Source organism: Papio anubis, chromosome 1 (assembly GCF_008728515.1).
Source record: "Papio anubis isolate 15944 chromosome 1, Panubis1.0, whole genome shotgun sequence".
NCBI classification, from domain to species: Eukaryota; Metazoa; Chordata; class Mammalia; order Primates; family Cercopithecidae; genus Papio; species Papio anubis.
In genome coordinates this window covers 149,791,752-149,814,903 of record NC_044976.1, presented here as the reverse complement: position 1 = coordinate 149,814,903, position 23,152 = coordinate 149,791,752, and the positions used below count along the sequence as shown (strand labels likewise).

Below are 23,152 nucleotides of genomic sequence, written 5' to 3'. Positions count from 1 at the left end.
TGCAAGTTTATTCTCAACCCAGTACTCAGAGGGATCTTAGTGCTTACAGGCATTTTTACTAAAGATTTAGTGAGGCTCAGAGATTTTACTTGGCAGAAACACAAGCGGCTTAAAACCAAATGTCAGGATACTCTGTTCCTAAAACTCCTCTTCCGTTTCCATGTCTTGGGTTCCAATTTTCCTCCACTTTTCCTCCACCCACACTCCTATGTTTTCCTCTACCTCTCTCTTCTCCTAATTCCTGTTCTTTTAGATTTTTCTAAGATAAAATTTAAGGAACAATAAAGTAATGAATCTTAAGTGTACAGATTAATGAATTTCTACATATGTACATTCCCATATAACTACCATCAGATACACAGAATACTCCAGCATCCTAGAAGGCTCACCTGTATAGCTCTCATCAATTCCCTTGCTATCTGCCCTCTGAGTTTAACCAATGGAGAGCCCAGCAGGAGTTGCAGAGAATGAGGTCAGAGTATTTATTCCCTGGTTCTCTCACAGAAGGGTCACATCATGCTCCTGGAAGTTAGTTTCTCAAAGTGGCCCTCCTGACATGACTCCAAGTTTCTAGTAACCTCTCTTTAACCTATACCCTTAGAGGTGTGGTAAAAGCTATTACAGGCTCAAAAACTACATTATCCCCTATAGTATATCCTGGCCATGCCTTTGTGAATGGCTCCTTTATTACACCTTCCTTGAGTTATCTTAATTCAAATGTGTCACCTGTTTCCTGCTGAGATCTTGTCTGATATAGCAGGCAATTGATAAAATCCTGGTCAATGAATAAGTGATGCTTCCTTCTAATGTCATAAGGATACCTTTCTGCAGGAAAGCCCTTTTGCTAATGGTGGAAGAAAAAAGACAAAGGAATAAAAGGGAAAACAACAAAGCTCATTCACTGTAGCTTGGTCTTTAAGTGATTTTTATTACTTGTGCAAGTGAGCAAGTTCTCTTTCATTTTAATTTGAAGGACAATTTAAATGCATGCAAAATATAACTACACTAAGAAATTCATGCCTTAGAAAGACACAATAGCATAGTGGTTAAAAGCGTGGGCCTCAAAGCCAAACTGCAAGTTATCAGCTTTTTGACTGTGAACCAATCATTCGGCTTTAGTGTGGCTCCATTTCCTTTCCTGTAAAACGAACATAATAGTATTACCTATCCAAGGCTGCCATGTTGCACAATTCAAAGGAATGCTCTTTATAAGAATATAAACAAAGTGGTGTTCTCTAGAGTCATGCAATGCTATAGCCCAAGAGCTCCCTTTTATGACTGCTAGGATAAATTAGGGGTAAGACACAGGTATTAACCCTATGGGAGTTCGTGGGCTCCCATAATGACTGTTATAAGGATAAATAGGGTTAATACACATGACTCATGATATAAAAGAAGAGACTGGAAAACCAGAGGTTTGTAATCTATGGTAAGGAATCTGGATTTGATTCTAACTGCAACTGGGAGACACTGGAGGGACATTAGCAGAGAGTTCCAGAGCTCCTAATAACATTACTCTCTCTCAGACAGAGCAGTCTTCCCTAAACTAATCATGCACCCCATAAGTATGCTTTGGTGAATGATGGACCACATGACAGACGGTGGTCCCATAAGATTATAATGGAGCTGAAAAATTCCGAGTAACTTCAGAGATCCTGTAGTCACTGTAACACCACAGTGCAATATATTACCTTTTCTACCTCAGATATACAAATACTTATCATTTTGTTACAATTGCCTATGGTATTCAGCATAGTTACATGCTGCATAGGTTTACAGCCTAGGAGCAATAGGCTATACCATACACCCTAAGTGTATAGGAGGCTATACCATTTAGGTTTATGTAAGTACACTCTATGAAGTTCAAACAACAAAACTGCCTAAGGACACATTTCTCACACAGGATCCCCATTGTTAAGCAATGCAGGACTATATCAGCATGGCTCACTCCTTTTTCTCCTTCATGTCTCACTCAAATATCACTTCATTAGAGACCGTCTCTGATCAATATATATAAAATAGATAAGTCCCTTCTCTCCCCCCACCGACTTACTTTTGAGACTCTCTATCCTTATTCTCTCACTCCTTCACCATAGCACCAGAAATGTCACATGCACATTTGTCTATCCCCACACACCCCACCCCTGACTAGAGTGTAGGTTAGATGGGGGTAAGGACTTTGTTTTGCTCACTCCTGTGCCCTCAGCGTTTATAACAGTGTGGGCACATAGAAGATACTTAATAAATATTATTTGAATGTATGGTGACTAGCAAATAATAAGTACTTAATTAGTGTTAGCAACTATTATAAATCTCATTAAGTCACTCATAATACTAAATGAAGAATACATACCTTGAATCATTTCACTGATTTTGTTACAGATTCCTACAGCAAAATCCCTTTGGGAAAAGAGAACAGAAAAAACTTTAAAACCAAAAAATTACACTTGCTTGTATTTTCTAAAGACTTAAAAGAAATAAAACACAATTAGCACAGAAGAAATCCAATATTCCAAACTGCAACTAACATTCCAAGGTCAGGTGCTCGGATTAGAGGAGGTGGTAAGAAACACAACTAAAACAAAAACTCCAGCAACCAAATGGGCTATGCCAACACTGCTGTAAAGCAGCTCACTTAGGCCATTATCACAATACAGTGTTATTTTTTCATAACACTAACAAGCATCTGAAATTATTTTGTGTTTATATAACAACAGGGCTTGACCTTTTTCACCCCTATATTTCTGGTACTTAGAAAAGTGTCTGAACATGGTGGATATTCAGTAAGTATTTCTTTAATAACCATAAAAAGACTTCTCATAACAACTTGAAATTTAAAAATCAGTTACATACCTTTAGGGCCAAGAAACTGCAAACTAGGAGACTGCAGGCTTTTTGTGTGTAACAATATTTTCAAAACTATTTTTTAAATAACATTTTAAAAATTCTTAATGTCAACATTTAAATATAGTGAGCCCAAATAGAATAATCTGGTTTTTCAGATTATCCCCTCTCCTTTGCCAAAAATTGAGACCTGAGCACTGGGCATCCATTCCCGCACTGTTAATGACAGGCTGGTGCCATGGGGCACTTTAGATGGAGCGGATGTGCTTCAGTTCACCACAGATGCCACTAGGGGACACTGCTCTCACTGACAATGTTCACCTGGCCCCTGAAAGCATCTGAGCTTGTAACTCCTGCTTTGCGACCCAGACACTAGCAATTTAAAATTTTCTGGTTTAGAATAAAACAGATGTGGTGACGGTAGGAGACAGGGGAAGAAAAGGATTAAATAAATTCTAAAGGTCTTATTTGGCTTGTTACTCTGATTTAATATCCAAAACCGATCAATACAGACACCAGAAAAAAAATCTATCAGCACTGACCGAGATATGTGATCTCAAGCCAGGTCATTATTTCTGGGAGAAGACATGAACACTGATCTCAAAAATACAAATCTTGTCAGCTGGTCACAGTAGCTCACACCTGTAATCCCAGAAATTTGGGAGGCTGAGGTGAGAGGATCACTTGGGTCCAGGAGTTCAAGGCTGCAGTGTGCCATAACTGCATCACTGCATTCCAGCCTAGGTGACAAGAGACTCATTTGGTATTTTTTAATATAATAAATTACAAGTTATCACATTAAAGCATGGTATATTAAAAACTGTTTCTACATAAACTGCTAATTTAGATGTTTAATCATCATTTCCATAAGTGAAGAATCTTGCTGTTTCTCTTACTTGGTCTTAATCATTTTCCAAAACCAGTAATTACACAGACTGAAATAAAATTAGCTTCTAATAAGAACACAAGAGAAAAACTGAACTAAAAGTGATTCTTATATATAAAATTTAATCACTAAATTACAAATTTATCATCCAAATTTAGAAACTAAATTTAGAAAACTATTTTTGGAAGCACTGGAAGTACATATTTAATCTGACAGACTATGAAGCACTGACACCTTGGCAGTGGTAATCAGATGATAATTATTCACTAGGCACAACTCTTAATCAGTAAAAGTACAGTCATGTACAGCATAATAACGTTTTGGTCAACAACAAACCACATATATGACAGCGGCTTCAAGAGATTATAACAGAGCTGAAAAATTCATATTGGCCAGAGATGTCTTGATGTCTGACCCTGTGTAGGTCTAGGTTAATGTATGTGTCCCTGTGTGTTTTCTTTGAGGGGTCTCACTATGTTGCCTAGGCTGGTCTTGAACTCCTGAGCTCAAGCGGATACCCCGGCCTCAGCCTCCCAATTACAGGCTGGAATTACAGGCGTGAGACACTGTGCCCAGGTATGTCTTAATTTTAACAAAAAAAGCTTACAGAATAAGGATATAAAGAAATACGTTTATCCAACTATATGTTTGTATTTTAAGCTAAGTGTTATTATAAAACAGTCAAAAAGTTAAAAGAAATTAAGACTGTATAAAGTTAAAAAGTTATAGTAAGTTAAAGCTAATTTATTATTGAAGGAAGAAAAACTTCAAAAATAAATTCAGTGAAGCCTTAGTGTACAGTGTTCAGGAAGTCTACAGTAGTAATACAGTAACGTCCTAGGCTTTCACTTTCATTTACCGCTCACTCACTGATCACCCAGCGCAAATTCCAGTCCTCCAAGCTCCATTCATGGTAAGTGCCCTATACAGGAATACCATTTTTATCTTTTATGCCACATTTTTACTGAGCCTTTTCTATGTGTAGATATACAAATACTTACCACTGTGTTCCAATTGCCTACAGTATTCAGTATAGAAATATGCTATACAGGTTTACAGCCTAGGGGCAACATGTTATACCATATAACCTAGGTGTATAGTAGGTTATACCATCTAGATTTGTGTAAGTCCTCTATGATGTTTGCACAATGATGAAAATTGCCTAACAATGCATTTCTCAGAATGTAACCTCATAGTTAAGAGACATGTGACTGAAATTTTTTAAAGTGCTCAAAACCAATGACTCTCAATGAGAAAAAAAAAATGCTTATTTTCAAAGGCACAAAAAGGAACTGTACTTATTCAGATATTTCTGATCATCAATTACTGCCACATCTATTTATTAATTTTGATCCATGAAATTAAAAACTATATGCTTTCTATTATCTACTTTTTCAATAAGACTTACTGGAACTCTGAAGGTTTGATAAGAATAGCTGAAGGGGCCGGGCACAGTGGCTCACGCCTGTAATTCCAGAACTTTGGGAGGCCGAGGCAGGTGGATCACCTGAGGTCAGGAGTTCAAGACCAGCCTGGCCAACATGCTGAAACCCCGTCTCTATTAAAAATACAAAAGTTAGCTAGGGATGGTGGCAGGCGCCTATAATCCCAGCTACTTGGGAGGCTGAGGCAGAAGAATTGCTTGAACCCGGGAGGCGGAGGTTACTGTGAGCTGAGATTGTGCCCCTGTACTCCAGCCTGGGTGACAAGAGCGAAACTCCATCTCAAAAAACAAAACAAAACAAAAGCTGAAGAGAAGGGTATGCAAATACTAATTTTTTTAACGTTAAAAAAATTTATTATTCACCTGGTTATAAAACTGGAACTTGTTCATGCCAAGATATAGAGAAATTTATAAAAAGAAAACAAAAATTATATACAATCTTACCACTCAGAGACAAGATTTTTATATATATCCTTCCAGTCTTTTTTTCTATTGCATAAATACAAATACTAGGCCTTTTTGTTTTTTCAACAAACCTGTTATATTACGTAAGTTATTAGGGTTTTTTTTTTTAAACAAACCTGTCATATTACATAACCTATTATGTAAACTGCTTCCAAATACGTTTCTAAAAACATTTGTTACCGTATTCTATTGTATGATCATAATTTATCTAAGCTCAATGGCAGAAATTTAGGTTGCTTCTCATTTCTTTTGTTGTTACAAGTAACACTACAACTAGCATCCATACAAATAATTATCAGTACATATTACTGATATCTTAGGATAAATTCTGGAAGTGAATTTCCTGGGTCAAAGGATGTACCTGTTTAAGGCTTTTCACACATATTACCAAAACGCTCCCCAGAAGGCAATGCTACTTTTCCTGTCAGTCAGGGGGATATTATATTTTATTTTACAGAAGAGAAACAAGCCAATCAAACATAGTAATAAAACCATGGTCAACATTTAATCCTCCCGCCCCCCCCCAAAAAAATACTGTTCTGTAAAACAAGTGTAGGATATGACATTCTGAATAGGTTAAATTGGTTTTAATTCAAGTTATTGTCTTTGCCAAACTGTGGACAGCTCTAATGCAAAACAAATTAACATTAGAAGACAGTGGGTAAGTATTTTAGTATTACAGATGTATATGTCTGAGAGAAGCTCCTTAGTGAATAAAACCTCTGCTACCCAATGAAGCCTTCCCCAACTAATCTATGCTGATCCTGTCCTTCTGGAAACTCATTTCATTTACACAATTAATGCCAACATTTGTACTTACATTTTCTATTTTATGAATTTAAGTCTTGTTTCCCCAGTGTAAGGTAAACCTTCTCAGAAAATATACCTTGTCATTTAGGGATGTGCTTTTGTATGCTTACTTTGACTGTGCAGAGAAGTTTGCAGCAGCAAAAACAGCAGCTTCAACTTCTACATTATCATGTGAATCTAAACTCTGACGAATACTGTGATGAGCATTCTTCCTCTCAGGAATTATTGATGCCAGACTTCCCAACATCCTACAGAAATAGAGAAAGCCAAGAATATCGGTCATATGATAAAGTCAAGGTCAGAAAAGGAAGAGGCCAGGCAAAGCCAGATTATCAAAACTAAAGTTTATAGGTAATTCCATGTAACTCTGGTTAATAAAGCATAACTTTAGAAATCCATGACTCAAATTTTAAACACTTTTACATATTTCAATATGTCAGAAAAATTAAGATGGCTTATCTAAAAAGCAAAATTTTTAACAATCACCTTGAAGTACATTCCAGGTACCAAACAGCCCAGAAAGGAAACTTCTGAATTATTAAAGCATCAAAATATCAATTTTCCAATGTTGCATAAAGAAGTTCATTTCAGCAAAGCATTAAGAATACTACATTTTTGCTGTTAAGCAGATACACAAAGTAAAAAAAAGTAAGACCTCCCAATCTTTTTTTCCCACATCAGTAAATATTGGTATGATGATTTTCAAATGTCCTCAAGATCAAGAAAGGAGTGGTTGAGTACACCCTTGGGGCTCATGCCAGAATCAACAATGGTGCAGAAGGTAAAGTTTGGAAAACAGTCTACTTCATAATAAAATTACACAATTAGAAAGGAAAAAAATCTATTGTTTGTGATATAAACCACAGAAAGTAGTTTGAAAAATCCTTGAGGTAGAAAGGCATAAATTTTAGAAATTTGCAAAACACTGCAGTAAACAAAACCTACAATGTTCCTACAATGACAACCTTTTTCCAAGTCAACATCCTAAATAACCTTCCAATGTGACATGTAATCACCTAATTATTCCCTGTAATTACACTCAATTAATTAGTATTGTTCCTAGTACTATTAAGTTTAAGTAATACTATTAGTAGCAAGAAACTAAAATGGACTAAATATGTAATTTATATTTAATTTGAAGGTTTTGAAATTATACATTTTTCAAAAGAAACAACAAATGACTATTAATCTATTATACCAGAAAAGATTAGACTAGTCTAATACTGACACATTTAACGACTTATTCCCACTGCTTCCAGCTTAATTTTTCTCTTCCTACTTGAGTACCTCCTTCTAGAACATTTACAAAATAGGTCCTATATGGCAAACCTCCTAAGGCCTTGTGTGCCTGAGAATCTTTTTATTTTACTACTCTTTTAAATGAAAACTGGATAGATATAAAATTCTTAGCTCAATTTTCCTTTAATACTTATTGCAACAAGTGTTACTGTTGAAAAATCTGATTTAAATCTAATTTTTTTTTTCCTTTAAAGTGATCCTTCTTTTTGGAAGCTTTCTAGAGATCGCTGGTTTTACTGATAACCATAGTGCTTAAAAAAAGAGTTGAGGCAAGAGTCAACTGCCATGACTTAGAGAAGGGCAAGCATGCAAAATGAATAACAAATATTAATCTTCATTCTTACCAAAATATTCAGGCTAGCTTTAAATGATTTATGAAATTCATTCCACCAGTTAAATTCTATTATCTTTTGATTTAAAAAAAAAACCACGTTTGTGAAAAACAATTCAAACATTACAAAAAAAGACAAATGGAAAAGCCTCTTGTAATCTATAACCCAAAGACTCTACCAAAAATAATCACTGTTAACGGTATATATTCCTCTAGATTTTTTTCTGAGCCTATATAAACATATATATTAGTATTAACTGACAAAATGAGTTAATGAAATTGATACTATTTGACAACTTTTTAAAACTTAATATCTTTCTATGTCAGCATATATAGACTCACAACTCACTTTACTCTTTAAAAGTTATACAGTAGTTCACAAATAGCCATTCCCACGTTGATTTTTCCCCAATTATTCATTCCACAAAAATGACACTATAATCATCTATATACATATATTCACCAACTTTTAAAAATGATTTTAAAAATTCCTACAGGTATATTTGCTGAAGTAAAGGGCAAAAATATCTTAAGTTTAAATTCTGGGCCAGATGCAGTGGCTCCCACCTGTAATCCCAACACTATGGTAGGCTGAGGTGGGCAGATCACCTGAGGTCAGGTGTTCAAGACCAGCCAGCCTGGCCAACATGGTGAAATTGTGCCTCTACTAAAAGTAAAAAAATTAGCTGAGCGTGGTGGCGGGCACCTATAATCCCAGCTACCTGGAAGGCTGCGGCAGGAGAATTGCCTGAACCCAGGAGGCAGAGGTTGCAGGGAGCCGAGATCACGCCACTGCACTCCAGCCTGGGCGACAGACTGAGACTCCACCTCAATAAATAAATAAATAAATAAATAAATAAATAAATAAATAAATACTATTGAATATAGCTTTCAAAAGATGAAAATCAATTAACTGACTTTAAAATATCACATACTGCTCACAATTTAATCACTCAAAAGGCAAAGAAATGACAAAAGCTTGACTTCAAAAGAAATGACTAAACTCTGAACAAGAAGGAAGAACTGATTCTTGGTGTGGAAAAAAGGACATTCAGGGAAGATGTGACATCCCGAACTTCCTGGTTAAAAAGAAGACTGTCTGGGCAGGGTAGGTCAGAAATGAACCCTATAATTTAGGAAAGTGAATTTCAAAAGATATAAAAAGTTATACATATGATTCTATAAATGGCAGAGCTAAAAAGAGAATATGGTTCAAGCTGGATATAAGGCTTACAAAATGAAATTCTAACAAATACATTTTTTAAAATATGCCAAGAAAGAAAAGAAAAAGCTAAAGAAACTATAGTGGTTATATCTGATGTTCTCCGGTGAGATCAAATATGATTTATCACATTAAAAATGATCACATAATCAGGGAAGAATATAGAAAACTGACAGAAAACATTAAGTACAAGGTCAGGAAGGCAAAGTTCAAAATGAGCTGAGGCTGTTATATTGAGATCCACCAAGTTATTTGATCAGAACACCTACCTATATAGAGATGCATTTCAAACACAAGTTAGGCAACAATTTATAACCAAAACAGTTAACATAGATGTTAACTAAAAAGCATTTGCAGATTGGGATGGTTATCACAGTTTTGCCTTGACTCTTAGTCAAAAAACCAAAAACAACTCCTAATATTCAAAATGAAAAATGTAAATATACTGACTTTTTTGTACATAACTACAGTTCAAATAATCTTATAGTGAATTATTACAGTACAGTATACCGGAGGGTGATGGCTCTTGCCACGGGATCATTACTATGAATCACAGAAAAAATTCTCTTCACAAATTCATCCACGTTTAGAATCTTCTCCAAATGTTTCTCACTTTGTTGGGTAACTTTAAGAACACACAGCCTCAGGAAATTATTTCTAGAAAAACCAGAAATAAAATAAATTAGGTCACTTTAGAAAGTAATATTTAATTAGGAACCAAAGCAACACTAATAATATTAAATTTTAGCAACAGCAAATATTTTTCAATCTTATCATTATTTGTTTCACTACTAAAAGAGTTACTTAAAGTTTGTACTTTACGTGGACACTAAGCATAAGCAGTTAGCTATGCTATAGTGTTGCTGCAAGACACCAAAATGGCAGTGACACAAGGAGAAAACCTAGAGCAAAACTAAATCTCCTCAAACTATATTATAACCAAGGCCAGGAAGTCAGACGGTCTTTCTCTTCTCTTGGGCTTATTCCACAACTTCTCTTCTCCTCAAGTGTGGTACTGCGTACATATGAGCACATGAGCACATGGAGAATGGCAGAAAGCAGCAGAAGAGGGAATGGTGGGGGCGAAAAAGCAAACAGGCATGTATTCAGTACTTATATGTTTCAGGTACTTCACAGACATGCATCTCATGCTATAAAATAAATTATTAAATCAGCAACTTCTCAAAAACAATCTGTACAAAGCCACAGATTTTCCTGAAGTATACACTAAAATATCAAGGTTGTCTTAATTTTATTCTGTTCTCCAAAGAAATAAGTATTGTCTAAATTATACTCTTCATTTTTGCTTTAAACGTCATTAAATCTCACACTGATGTGCTGCACACAGTCATGTGTATCCACTAATGGTAACTAAGCAGGTGGAAGTCCTAAAAGGCAAAAAGAAAAAGACCACAATAGAAAACAAGAAATATGAACAAAGTACTTTAGAACATTGAGGCTTTAAAAAGACTTACCCAACTCTGAAAACATCAGCTAACTTTAGGAATGCAGAATTGATAAGAATAGGGAATGGATACTTCTGAAAAAGTCTGGGAAAGCGAACAACTGCTTCGCACTGTTCACCAAGTTTGCCAGATCTTAGGCCTATGGAAAAAAAAGCACAGAGAGGGAAGAACAGTTTGCATATTTGTGGCTACAAAGCAAAAATAGCAAATATTAATTTACTAGATAGTGAAGAAATAATCATTCTTAAGAAGCAGGTAAAGTATAATTCATTACCCTTTTAAAAGTAAAAATGGTGTATCAAACAGTAATCTGGAAATCACTACTTTTAGATAAACGATAATGAAAACAATTTTTAAGGTAAGAGTTAAGAATATTCAAAGCCACAAAATAAAGCTCAACACATTTAAAAGGACTGAAATCATACAATGCATGTTTTCTGACCACATGGAATTAAATTGGAAAAAAGAAAAAAAAAAAAGCACCTTTAACCCATAGGTCTAGGCTAGGCATGGTGGCTCATGCCCGTAATCTCAACACTTTGAGAGGCTGGGAAAAGGAGGACTGCTTGAGCTCAGGAGTTCATGACCAGCCTGAACAACATCGTAAGACCTTGTCTCTACGAAAAAAAAAAAAAAATCCAAGCGTGGTAGTGTGCGCCTGTGGACCCAGCTACTGGGGAGGCTGAGGTGGATGAATCACTTGAGCCTGGGAGGTTGAAGCTGCGGTGAACTGTGATTGTGTCACCGTGCTCCAGCCCGGGCAGCAGCACAAGACCCCATTTCAAAAAAAAATTTTTAAGTAACAAATAAATAAATAACTCACAGCTGAAAGAAGAAATTAGAAAAATATTTTGAACTGAATGAAAATAAAAGCACAATCTATGGAATGCAACTAGAGTAGTGCTTCAAGGAACATTTGTAACATTGAAGGCTTATATTAACAAAGAAGAAAGTTCTCAAATCAATGATCTAACAAAGGTACCAACATAATTCAATGTGGAAAGAATAATCTTTTAAACATGTGATTCTGGAAAAGCTAGATAAGCATAGCAAAAAGAATCAACCTCCTCCCTTGCATCATACACAAAAATTAACTCAAAATGAACAACAGACCTCAGTGTAAGAGCTAAAATTATAAACTATGTAGAAGAAGACATAAAGAAAATTTTTATGAGCTTGGGTTAGGCAAAGAATTCTTAGATAAAACAAAAGGCATAAATCATAAAATAAAAAAGTGGTAAGTTAAATTCCATCAAAATTTAAAACTTCTGCTCTTCAAAAGACACTGTTAAGATGAAAAGACAACCCACATACTGAAAGAAAACATTTACAAAACACATATGTGATAAAGGACTTCATCCTCAGTTGTTGTAAATCAATAATACAAACCAATTTTTTTAATGGACAAGAATTAAAGAGAAATTTCATTGAGGAAAAAATATGGATGGCAAATATAAGCACATGAACAGATGCTCAACAGTGTCATCAGGGAAATGAAGATTTAAAACTCCAAAAAGATACCACTACACATTCACTAGAATGGCAAAAACTTTAAAAAGACCAACAATGCAAGTGCTAATGAGGATATGGGGTAACTATAACTCTCACACATTGTTAGTGGGAATGTAAAACCGTTCAGCTCTTTTGATAACCCTCTGGCTCTTTCCTTTAATTTTCATTTTTCCTTTATTTTAGATTCAGGGGGTACATGTGCAAGTTTGCTAATGGGTATACTGTGAGACGCTGAAGTTTGGGGTATGAATGATCCCATTACCCAGGTAGTGAGCATAGTACCCCAATAGGTAGTTTTTCAACTCTTCCCCTCTCCCTCCCTCCTTACTTTTAGAGTCCCCGGTGTCTACTGTTCCTCTCTTTATGTCCATGTGTACCCAAAGCTTAGCTCCCACTGACAAGTGAGAACATACAGTATTTGATTTTCTGTTCCTACATTAATGTGCTTAGGGTAATGGCCTCCAGCTGCATCCATGCTGCTGCAAAAGACATGGTTTCATTCTTTTTTATGGCTGCATAGTATTCCATGGTGTATATGTACCACATTTTCTTTATCCAATCCATGATTGACATGCATCTAGGTTGATTCCACATCTTTGCTATAGTTAACAGCGCTGGGATAAACATATGAGTACATGTGTCTTTTGGGCAGAATGATTTATTTTCTTTTGGGTATATATCCAGTAATGGGATTACTGGGTTGAATGGCAATTCTAAGTTCTTTGACAAATCTCCAAACTGCTTTCTACACCGGTTGAACTAATTTACATTCCCACCAACAGCACATATATAAGCATTCCCTTTTCTTCACAGCCTTACCAGCAAGTTATTTTTTGACTTTTCAATAATAGCCATATTGACTGGTGTGAGATGGTATCTCACTATGGTTTTAATTTACATTTCTCTGATGATTACTGAAGCTGAGCATTTTTTTCGTGTTTGTGGACTCCTTGTATGTCTTCTTTTGAGAATGTCTTTTCATGTCCTTTGCCCACTTTTTAATAGGGTTATTTGGTTTTTGCTTGTTGAATTAAGTTCCTTATAGACTAGATATTACACCTTTGTCAGATGCGTAGTTTGCAAATATTTTCTTCCATTCTGTAGGCTGTTTACTCTGTTGATAGTTTCTTTCGCTGTGCAGATGCTCTTTTGCTTAATTAGGTCCCACTTGTCAATTTTTGGTTTTGTTGCAACTGCTTTTGAGGATTTAGTCATAAATTCTTTCCCAAGGCTGATGTCGAGAATGGTACTTCCTAGGTTTTCTTCTAGGATTCTTATAGTTTGAGATCTTACATTTGAATATTAAATCCACCCTGAGTTAATTTTTGTATATGGTGAAAGGGAGGGGGGTCCAGTTTCATTCTTCTGCATAGGGCTAGCCAGCTATCCCTGTACCATTTATTGCACAGCGAGTCCTTTTCCCATTGCTTATTTTTATCAACTTTGTTGAAGATCAGATGGCTGTAGGTGTGCAGCTTTATCTCTGGGTTCTCTATTCTGCTGTCTGTGTGACTGCGTGTGTGCCAATACCATGCTGTTTTGGTTACTGTGGCCTTACAGAATAGTTTGAAATTGGGTAATGTGATGCCTTCAGTTTTGTTATTTTCCTTAGGATTGGTTTGGCTATTTAGACTCTTTTTTGGTTCCACATGAATTTTATAAGAGTTTTTTTTTCTAATTCTGTGAAAAATGACGTTGATAGTTTGACAGTAATAGCACTCTGTAGATTGCTTTGGGCAGTGTGGCCATTTTAACGATATTGATTCTTCCAATCCATGAGCGTGGAATGTTTTTCCATTTGTGTCACCTATGATTCCTTTTGGTAGTGTTTTGTAGTTCTCCTTGTAGAGATCTTTCACCTCCTTGGTTAGAGGTATCCCTAGGCATTTTATTTTTTGTTAGTTCTTTTTTAATACAGGTAAACATACTAGACACATAGCAATGCTACTTTTAGCTATTTATCCAAATGAAATGAAAACATATGTCGACACAAAGATCTGTATGCAAATATTCACAGCAGCTTTATTCATTAATAGCCCCAAACTGGAAACACATATGTTCACCAACTGGTAAATGAATAAACAAACTGTGGTATATCCATACAATGAACTACTACTCAGCAATAAAAAAGGAACCAGTTACTGATGCATACAACAACAAAGGTGTATCTCTGTTGTGTGGCTTTGAAATGATTACAATAGTCTGCTATGGTGAGTGAAATGTTCTGCTGTGGTAAGAACATGGAGTGTAATCTCCCTCCCTGATGACATGGCTCCTAGCATTGAAAACCTTGTTGTCATCATAGATCTCCAGTGTTGGTCAGATCTTCTCTCCAGAGAACATCTCATAGAAAGGTACACCTCAAACTTCAATTAGACTTTACATTCACAGTGGCCTGTTTCCATCCTAAATGCACAACTAGACTTTACTAATTGGACTCTAAATGAAACTAGTATTTACTCATATGTGGTTGATGGACTTTGTCTATCAAATGTATTCCCTGTGAGATTTGTTCTTATTATTCTCCCCCTCTAAACATTGTGAACAAGGTGGGGAAAACTCTTTCTGTATGGTAATAAACCATGTGATTTGTGAAATCATACCTTATTTTAACCACATAAAACAATCTCAAAATCATTATGCTGAGTGAAAGAAGCCAGACCCGAAAGACTACACTTACTTACTGTATGATTCTATTTTATATGACATTCTGGAAGAGGCAAAACTATAGTGACAAAAAATAGATTGGTGGTAGCTGGGAGCTAGAGAAAGGGAACTGACTGCACAGGCACACAAGGAAAGTTTTTCGGGTAAAGGAAATATTCTATGTCTTGACTATGGTCATGGTTTCATGACTACATACATTTGGTGAATTTTATCTGATACAAATTATACCTCACTAAATCTGATTTTTAAAAAAATTTTAAAAACCCAACCAACAAAAAAGAATTAATATTCAATTTTCTAAAAAATTCATTAGGAATTGGCCCTTTCCTATGCCCTTTTAAGGTTGATGTAGTGCTTTAAGAAGCTAACATAGAAGGATAAAATAAGTCTCTACAAAACCCAGAGAAGAGATTGGAACACTCCTCTGGATCCTGCCTGGAGTCACAGCTGAACCAGGAAAAAAAAAAATTCACTAAGAGTGAATACGTTGGTAAGGATTTAATAGCATCAATTTCAAATGTCTCTGTTTAGTATTTTACCAGTCATAAAATGCTAATTATATCCTCACAGGAATAAGTATCTTAGAATATCTCCATCCAGTAACCTTTGATTATTCTTAAAAAAACAAGAAAGGAGGCCAGGCGCAGTGGCTCACGCCTGTAATCCCAGCACTTTGGTAGGCCGAGGCAGGCAGATCACCTGAGGCCAGGAGTTCAAGACCAGCCTGGGCAATATGGTAAAACCTCGTCTCTACCAAAAAAAATTACAAAAATTAGCCCAGCGTGATGGCAGGGACCTGTAATCACAGCTACTCAAGAGGCTGAGGCACGAGAATTGCTTGAACTTGGAGGCAGAGGTTGCAGTGAGCCAGCATCACGCCACTCACTCCACTCCAGCCTGGGTGACAGAGACCCTGTCTCCAAAAAGCAAAAAGACAAAGGAAATCTGAAGGCTCTTCCTGGTTGCCACAATGTTTCATACAAAAGACAACCACAAAGTAAAACTGCATAGGTAATTTCTCTCATTTACTAATGAGTGATGTTCTGTAATGCACTCATGTTAGTTATTCAGTACTTAGAACATTATTTCCTCATAGGAAAATAATAGCACTATCAGCACTCATAGTACTCTGGAACCTAATAACTATTTATAATAAAAGTTTCTATGGGATAATTAATTAACATTTCTAACTGAGATAGAACACATTCCTCCTTCATCTGGTCCCTCCTCCCTTTCACCCCCATACACACACAAAGAACTGCCTCTGAAGCTCTAGAAATCTTTTTCCTATCAAACACACAACGCCAAAAGGGGCAATTCCACATAGCTGGGAGTGTGGCTCACATAGCCTTAAAGGCTTTTCTAAAAGCCTGATATGAAAAACGGGTCAAGGGACACACAGATAAGGCACAGAAGAGGAAAGACATAGCTGAGGATGGAGGTGAGAGGAAGAGACAAGGAACAGAGATGTGTGCTTACGTGTATGTGTTGGCAAAGGGGTTGAAACAATCCACAGTAATTGGATTGTTTCATTTTCTTCTCACTTCCAGTAGCTGAGTTATATACAAAGGATGGTAAAGTTCTGTTTGTAATGAATTAACCTTGGCTGAGATGAAAAAGGCATAGTAGGAAACAGCCTATGTACAGGTAGTCTCCTTGACAGAATATAATCATGTTTTATCTTCCCTGAAAAACAGAACCAAAGACCATATTGATTTGTTTAAACATGCTGATTTAAAATGTACCAAAGGTTATTTTGAATGAAGCCAGAGAATGTTTTATCTAATATCGTCAAACTTTTTTATCTGAGATAAAGTAGACTCTCATTCCTCTATAACAACTCCATGGGGTAAATGAGTTAAAGAATATTAAATCTCTTCTGCATTTTCTGATGTAAGAGCCCTCCTTAGGAAAGAGGAAGTGAGAAGTAGGCTGGCTCTGAAGGATAGGAGTTAAGGTGAAAAAGAAGGAAAAAGTGCTTTAAAGGCCTATTATTTAGCAACAGCCCTGGGTTGGCGTAGTATGGTACTCATCTTGCTTGCTCTAGGCCAATTTTGTAAGCACTGGAAAACAGGAGCTCAGCACATTCCAGTTCTAGTATAAGAGGGTTAGACATTTTATTTGTATTGCTTGCTACAGGAAGAATGCCCTGGTCATAAGACCACTAATCATAAGAATACTACTGTGAGCCCAGAGATAAGATTAAGAAGGATGGATGTGATTGCCATACCTACATTTTATTTTGTATTCTTCCACCAAAAAAACAAAACAAAACAAAAACAAAAACAAAAACAAAAACAGATCCCTCCTGCTTTTCTGTGCCTGGACTTAAACAGCGCTTAACTCAGTTGCAACATGCATGTAGACCAGGGGAATTAAAATAGGCTGTAAAATCATTTATTCATTCAAAATTCATTTGGCAGAAGTAAAGCATGCATTATTCTAATCTTATTTTGCACTTAAAATGTGCAGAGCTTTTTGCCATGCTAGTGGTTTTCAGCTTTGCTCTGCATCAGCAATATCTGTTAAGTTTTTGAAAAATATCTATGCTAGGGGTTTTACTCCAAATCTACTAAATATATGGGGCAGAGTCCCAGGCATCTGTTTAACTTTGAAAAGGTTGGTTTTTTTTTTTTTTTTGAGACAGTCTCACTCTGTTGCCCAGGCTGGAGTGCAGTGGCGCGATCTCAGCTCACTGCAACCTCCGCCCCCGGGGTTCAAGTGATTCTTGTGATGCAGCCTGCCGAGCAGCTGGGATTATAGGTGTGCACCACCACACCCGGTTAAGTTTTATATTTTTAGTAGAGACGGGATTTCACCATGTTGGCCAGGCTGATCTCAAACTCCCAACCTCAGGTGATCCTCCCGCCTCAGCTTCCCAAAGTACTAGGATTACAGGCATGAGCCACTGTGCCCAGCCAGCACCTAGATTCTCAAGTTAACTTCTGCCACTTGATAACTTATTTGACTGGCCTGCCCACACTGATTACACTGGAGTTAGAAAACTACTAGGCTGCCGAATTTGGTCCTCAGAATGCTGTTATCTGACAGGCACAATGTTTTTAAAGGTTTTGAACACACTGTCAGGTTTTACAAATCATACTTCACATAAAACCCCAGGATCTCTGGTTTTAGAAAAGTAAAAGATCTGAAATGTTACTGAAGAAGGTAGGAGTGTCTGACCAAAGAAACACAGTAGTACTGCAGAAACATTACAGTACTGCAGGTCCGTGTTGAAGGTCAGTGTGTATTTGGCTGCCATTTATGATGATAGCCATGTACCCTACTGTATGACTTTCTGCAGCAATTTTTGACTGCCTTTAAGGATAGTAAAGAAAGGAACCTTGGATGTGAATTTAAAGTACTGGTAAGAAAGTAAATGAAGTTAATAAAATGAGGGACCATGAAATCTAAACTGAACAAAGAAGTAAAACAGGTACAGAAAAGTAGAGAGGTGAAATACTGAGGTCTGAATGAAAATAAAGACCAGCCAAAATAGCAGTTAATCATAATGATAATGATAATACACATGAAGTGCTTATTCTGTGCCAGTCACTCTGAAGCACTTTACATGTATTAAAGTCTCACTAAAAATCACATAAATTAGGCACCATTATTTTCCCCATTTGAAAGGTGAGGAAACAGGCACAGACTAGTTAAGCAATTTGCGTAAGAAACAACAATGCTAACAAATGACAGAGTTGGGATTCAAATTCTGGCAATGTGGCTCCAGAGGCTATAGTGCTAACCATTATGCTAAAATGTATCTATAGCAAGCAACTAGAAAGAAAGAGATTAAGATTCAAGAATGAGACATTTAAATGAGTGATTAAATAGTGGAATTCTGAGGTGATGAATTCTAGGGAATTAGGGGAATGCCATAAATTATGGTAAACTTGGGGTTTGGGATATACATTAATCAAGTTTTCAAAACAGCACAAATCTCCAAGTTGCATCTATCAGCAGTTCTTAGTTGCAAGCAACAGAAGCTAACTCTGGCTTAGTAGGCAGAAAATGAGTTTATTAAAAGCTTAAGAACCATTTTTAAGGTTAAATTTCTAGGAACACCTAATATCACACTACCCAAACAACTGGATGGAGGAACCCTGTCTTTGGTAGGAAACACCAGATGCAACAATGAGCTCTGCTGTCATCTAGGAATATTGTAGCCATTGTTGTTGCTACTGTACACTAGAAATACCGCTGCTGCCAGGGCAGAACTGTGAGTGGACAGTTCAACTCTTCCTTCTTGCATCTCTAACTTCTAAATCAGACAGTGAGAAGGAGGTGTGTCTGACTGACAGAGCCTAAGTCAGATCCTGCATTCTTGCAAAGGAAACTAGGAAATGAGTTTTTGCTTCTACCTTGGTTAGACAAGGTTCATGCTATGGGACATTTCTTAAGCACAAAAAGAGTGTTCAAAAGATATTAAGCAACCATCAACATGCTAACATCCACTACAAAGAACACTACAAATAAAACCTTACCAAACACACACAATTTAGGAGATTTTGTGACATACATTTGCTGAGAAATGAGGATGATTCGAAATTGAACCATAATACAAACAAATCTTGAAATCTATACATTAATAAAAGGTGTCGGGGCGACATGGGTAGAAATATGAACACAAGCATACAACCCACAGCTTAAAAAATTGATGGCAAAGCCAATTTTTATATTTAAAAAGCAGAAATAGAAACAAGTAAAATGATAGTGAAAACTAATGATGCATTAATAAGGCAGCATCCATCCCCCAAATTTCAGAAAATGTCTGTAAATGTACATGGTAAGATATATGCAACGTCATCCAGTATGCACATGAGAATACTAATTTAGAATCCTAAACAAATTTGAGTTTATGTATACCAACTTCTAGGAATATTTAATAACTTATTTTGCAAATTCCAAGACAGTAAATCTTAGTAATATACAAGAATGAGTCTGTGGGTTTCAGTAAAAACTTGAATTTTTGGATTAGTTCATAGCCCATGAAGGAATTACCAATCAGGCTGCTGGTTTTTATGTGGCATTAAGTTGCCCAGAGTCTCACCTTAGCTTCAATTCTGTATGTTTTTTTGTTTTGTTTTGTTTTTTGAGACCGAGTTTCATTCTTGTCGCCCAGGATGGAGTGCAATGGCACAATCTCAGCTCACTGCAACCTCTGCCTCCTGGGTTCAAGTGACTCTCCTGTCTCAGCCTCCCAAGTAGCTGGGATTACAGGTGCCTGCCACCACCCCCAGCTAATTTTTGTATTTTTAGTAGAGACAGAGTTTCACCATCTTGGGCAGGTTGGTCTCAAACTCCTGACCTCAGGCGATCCGCACACCTCGGCCTCCCAAAGTGCTGCAACGACAGGTGTGAGCCACTGCGCCCGGCCTAATTCAACATGATTTTATAGGTCCGCTTCTCAACACTGTCAGACTGTGTGGTCTGGCAGCAGAGATTCTTAGGAGAAAGAATTTGACTCCGTGTGGGTCACATGCCTCCTTCTGAATCAATCAGTTATGGTAGGGAATTAGTCACCTGAAACAAATCTGGCTGCTGAGGCCTTTCTCTTCAGGAGGGCCTATGAAGATACTTCCTCAAAGGCCTCATATTTGTTTACTGAAACACCAACGACATCTGAGCCATATAGATAATGTAAAAGCAATCTGTGGTCCTTTTTGACAATCTTGATGGTCTGAGAATTCAGGTATTTTGGAATACAGGTGAGGTGACAGTGTCTAAGGGGGAATTAGAGTGTAGAGATAGTTTCCTGATTCACATCATTTCTCTATTTCATAACTAAATTTTTCATTAAGCACACCATCAAGCTTTTTCACGCAGCATTACGTCCACCAGCACCTCTAGTAACAAATCTACCCTCTATATTTCCTCTCTTCCCATTGCATCAGCTGCAAGAAAAGGAATGAGTCACTGCTCTCTTCCCCATTGCTTTCACCTCATCCTTTCCAAGGTCAACACTGCAGAAGGCAGATAGGCTGAATAATGTCATTTAAGAGACTCCTCTTTTCCCAGGTGGAAAGAGATCTTGCATAAGTTTTCCCAAATCATCAGGATAACCTCCCATCAGCTGATCTAAAAATGTTTAGACTAAGAAATTATATTAGTGAAAAAGTTACACTAATTTTTGTGAGACGCATTCTTTACATTGCCAATTACGTATAGTAATGATTATATCATGAAATGTGTCAGATAAACATAAGCTGTGATGTATTTGATTATAACACTTAACTCTGCTTGTGTATGCTCAGTCTTACAGAAGCTCAGTCAGCATGGCAATCAGCCTACAACTTTCAATGCCTTCCCATTGCACTCTGCGCAAAATCCAACTTCTTGTCCCAACAGCGCCACATTTGATCTAGCATTGTCTATCTCCTTATATTTGTATGCAAGCTTCTTAAAGATGTCTTGTTTGCCAATATAGCCCCTAGTCTGAGTACAGAGCCTGAGACAATGCAGTGGTCAGTAAATATCTGTTGAGTAAATGAATGGCTATCATATGGAGGATGATTTTCCTGTTACTAACTACATCCTAAAGTAATGGAATTGAGTCAGCTTCAAAATAGTATCCACTTATTCCTATAGAGATCAGAAACAACCAGCTTACTGCCAATGCTTGCTCAAAAGGCTCAGAATAAAGTACAATAGGTTATAAATATATAACAGGTTATGAATGGCAGCATTTCCCGAGTGTGTTTCCAGCGACACCAGTGCCACAAAATATTTATTTAAAATAGCGTTCAAAGGTTACATCTGATGTCTAACTGTCTACTCATCTCCATTTGAATGTCTAAGAGACATCTCAAATTTAACGTATCACAAACTGATTTGATTTCACTAAACATACATACATCCTCCCAGTAGCTCAGACCAAAAACCTCTAAATTTTCTTGACCACTTACTCTTATATCCTCATCTAATCCATTAGCAAATCTTGTTGGCTCTACCTTGAAAGTATATCCAGAATCTCTGCACTTCACACATTTTCAGTGTCACCATCTTGGTCCAAGCCACTATATTCTTTTCCCTGCATTGTTATAGTTGCCTTCTCATTGGTCTCCCTACTTGGGTCCCTGACCCTCCCCACTTCAGTCTATTCTCCACACACTAGCCAGACTGATACTTTCCAAAGGAAAGTCAGATCATGTCACACACCTGCTGAAAATCCTCCATGGTTTCCTATCTCACTCAGAATAAAAGCCAGTCCTTTTGATGGCTTGCATGGCCCTACCTGAACTGGACTCTGGTTATCTTTCTTTCTTTCTTTTTTTTTTTTTGAGACACAGTCTTGTTCTGTTGCCCAGGCTGGAGTGCAGTGGTGTGATCTCGGCTTACTGGAAGCTCCGCCTCCCAGGTTCATGACATTCTCCTGCCTCAGCCTCCCCAGTAGCTGGAACTACAGGCGCCCGCCACCATGCCCGGCTAATTTTTTGTATTTTGTTTAGTAGAGACGGCGTTTCACCATTATAGCCAGGATGGTCTCGATCTCCTGACTTCATGATCCACCCACCTCGGCCTCCCAAAGTGCTAGGATTACAGGTGTGAGCCACCCGCGCCCAACCAACTCTGGTTATCTTTCTATACTCATTGTCTATTACTTTGCACCAGATAACTGCATGCATAGGAGGCTTCTACCTCAGGGCCTTTGCACTTGCTGTTCCTCCACTTGATTGAGGAGGTCTTTCTTGCCTATCCTTCATAAAATAAGAAATCAACTCCAGCCCCTGATCAGTTTTCTCCAGTCCCCTTCATTGCTTCATTTGCCTTTAGAATATGTATCACTAACTGTCACGTGTTCACTGTATTTGCTGAGTGTCTGCATCTGCTGTCTAGAATGTAAGCTCTATAAGGGCAGGAGTTTTGTTTTGTTTCATTAACTGCCATGTTCCTAGTACAAAGCCTGATCAAATAAGTCATGTGTCTGAGTGTCTGTGCTCAGGTGGGGAGATATTTCAGAAACAGCATTCCTTGGAGTTTGGGAACGAAAAAAGAGTTGTAACTTGTAGCCTTCTGACCTTTAGCTCACAAAACAGAAGTACTTTAACAGGTACAAGATGAAATGACTCAATATTTAAAATACTCAACTATATTCTACATGAAACTGGCTATTTCTATAACTTAATTCCCTAACAGCTTTAAAAGATACTATAGGTGAGATGAAAAAGAACAAGTCATCTTTCTGAGCCTGAGATTCATCTGT

At 37.1% G+C, this 23,152-nt stretch overlaps 1 protein-coding gene and 1 non-coding gene across 8 annotated transcripts in view; one reads left to right on the top strand and one right to left on the bottom strand.

The window, feature by feature from the left end:
• Positions 1–23,152, bottom strand: part of INTS7 (integrator complex subunit 7) — a 96,326-nt gene that overhangs the window by 70,966 nt on the left and 2,208 nt on the right. For 4 of the 7 annotated variants that reach the window (XM_003893125.5, XM_021927292.2, XM_021927299.2 and 1 more), the window contains 4 exons: positions 10,777–10,906; positions 9,812–9,958; positions 6,560–6,697; positions 2,354–2,400 (listed from right to left, as the gene is read on the bottom strand). In XM_003893125.5, coding sequence (XP_003893174.2) covers positions 2,354–2,400; positions 6,560–6,697; positions 9,812–9,958; positions 10,777–10,906 — 462 coding nt within the window. Of the gene's footprint in view, positions 1–726; positions 845–2,353; positions 2,401–3,386; positions 4,245–4,731; positions 5,220–6,559; positions 6,698–9,811; positions 9,959–10,776; positions 10,907–23,152 lie in introns of those variants that run through there. The other 3 variants (XM_009187621.4, XM_009187629.4, XM_021927308.2) reach the window with 3 other exon arrangements.
• LOC116272374 lies at positions 15,276–15,395 on the top strand. The gene has a single exon (XR_004181081.1). It is a non-coding gene; the product is annotated as a small nucleolar RNA SNORA26 (small nucleolar RNA).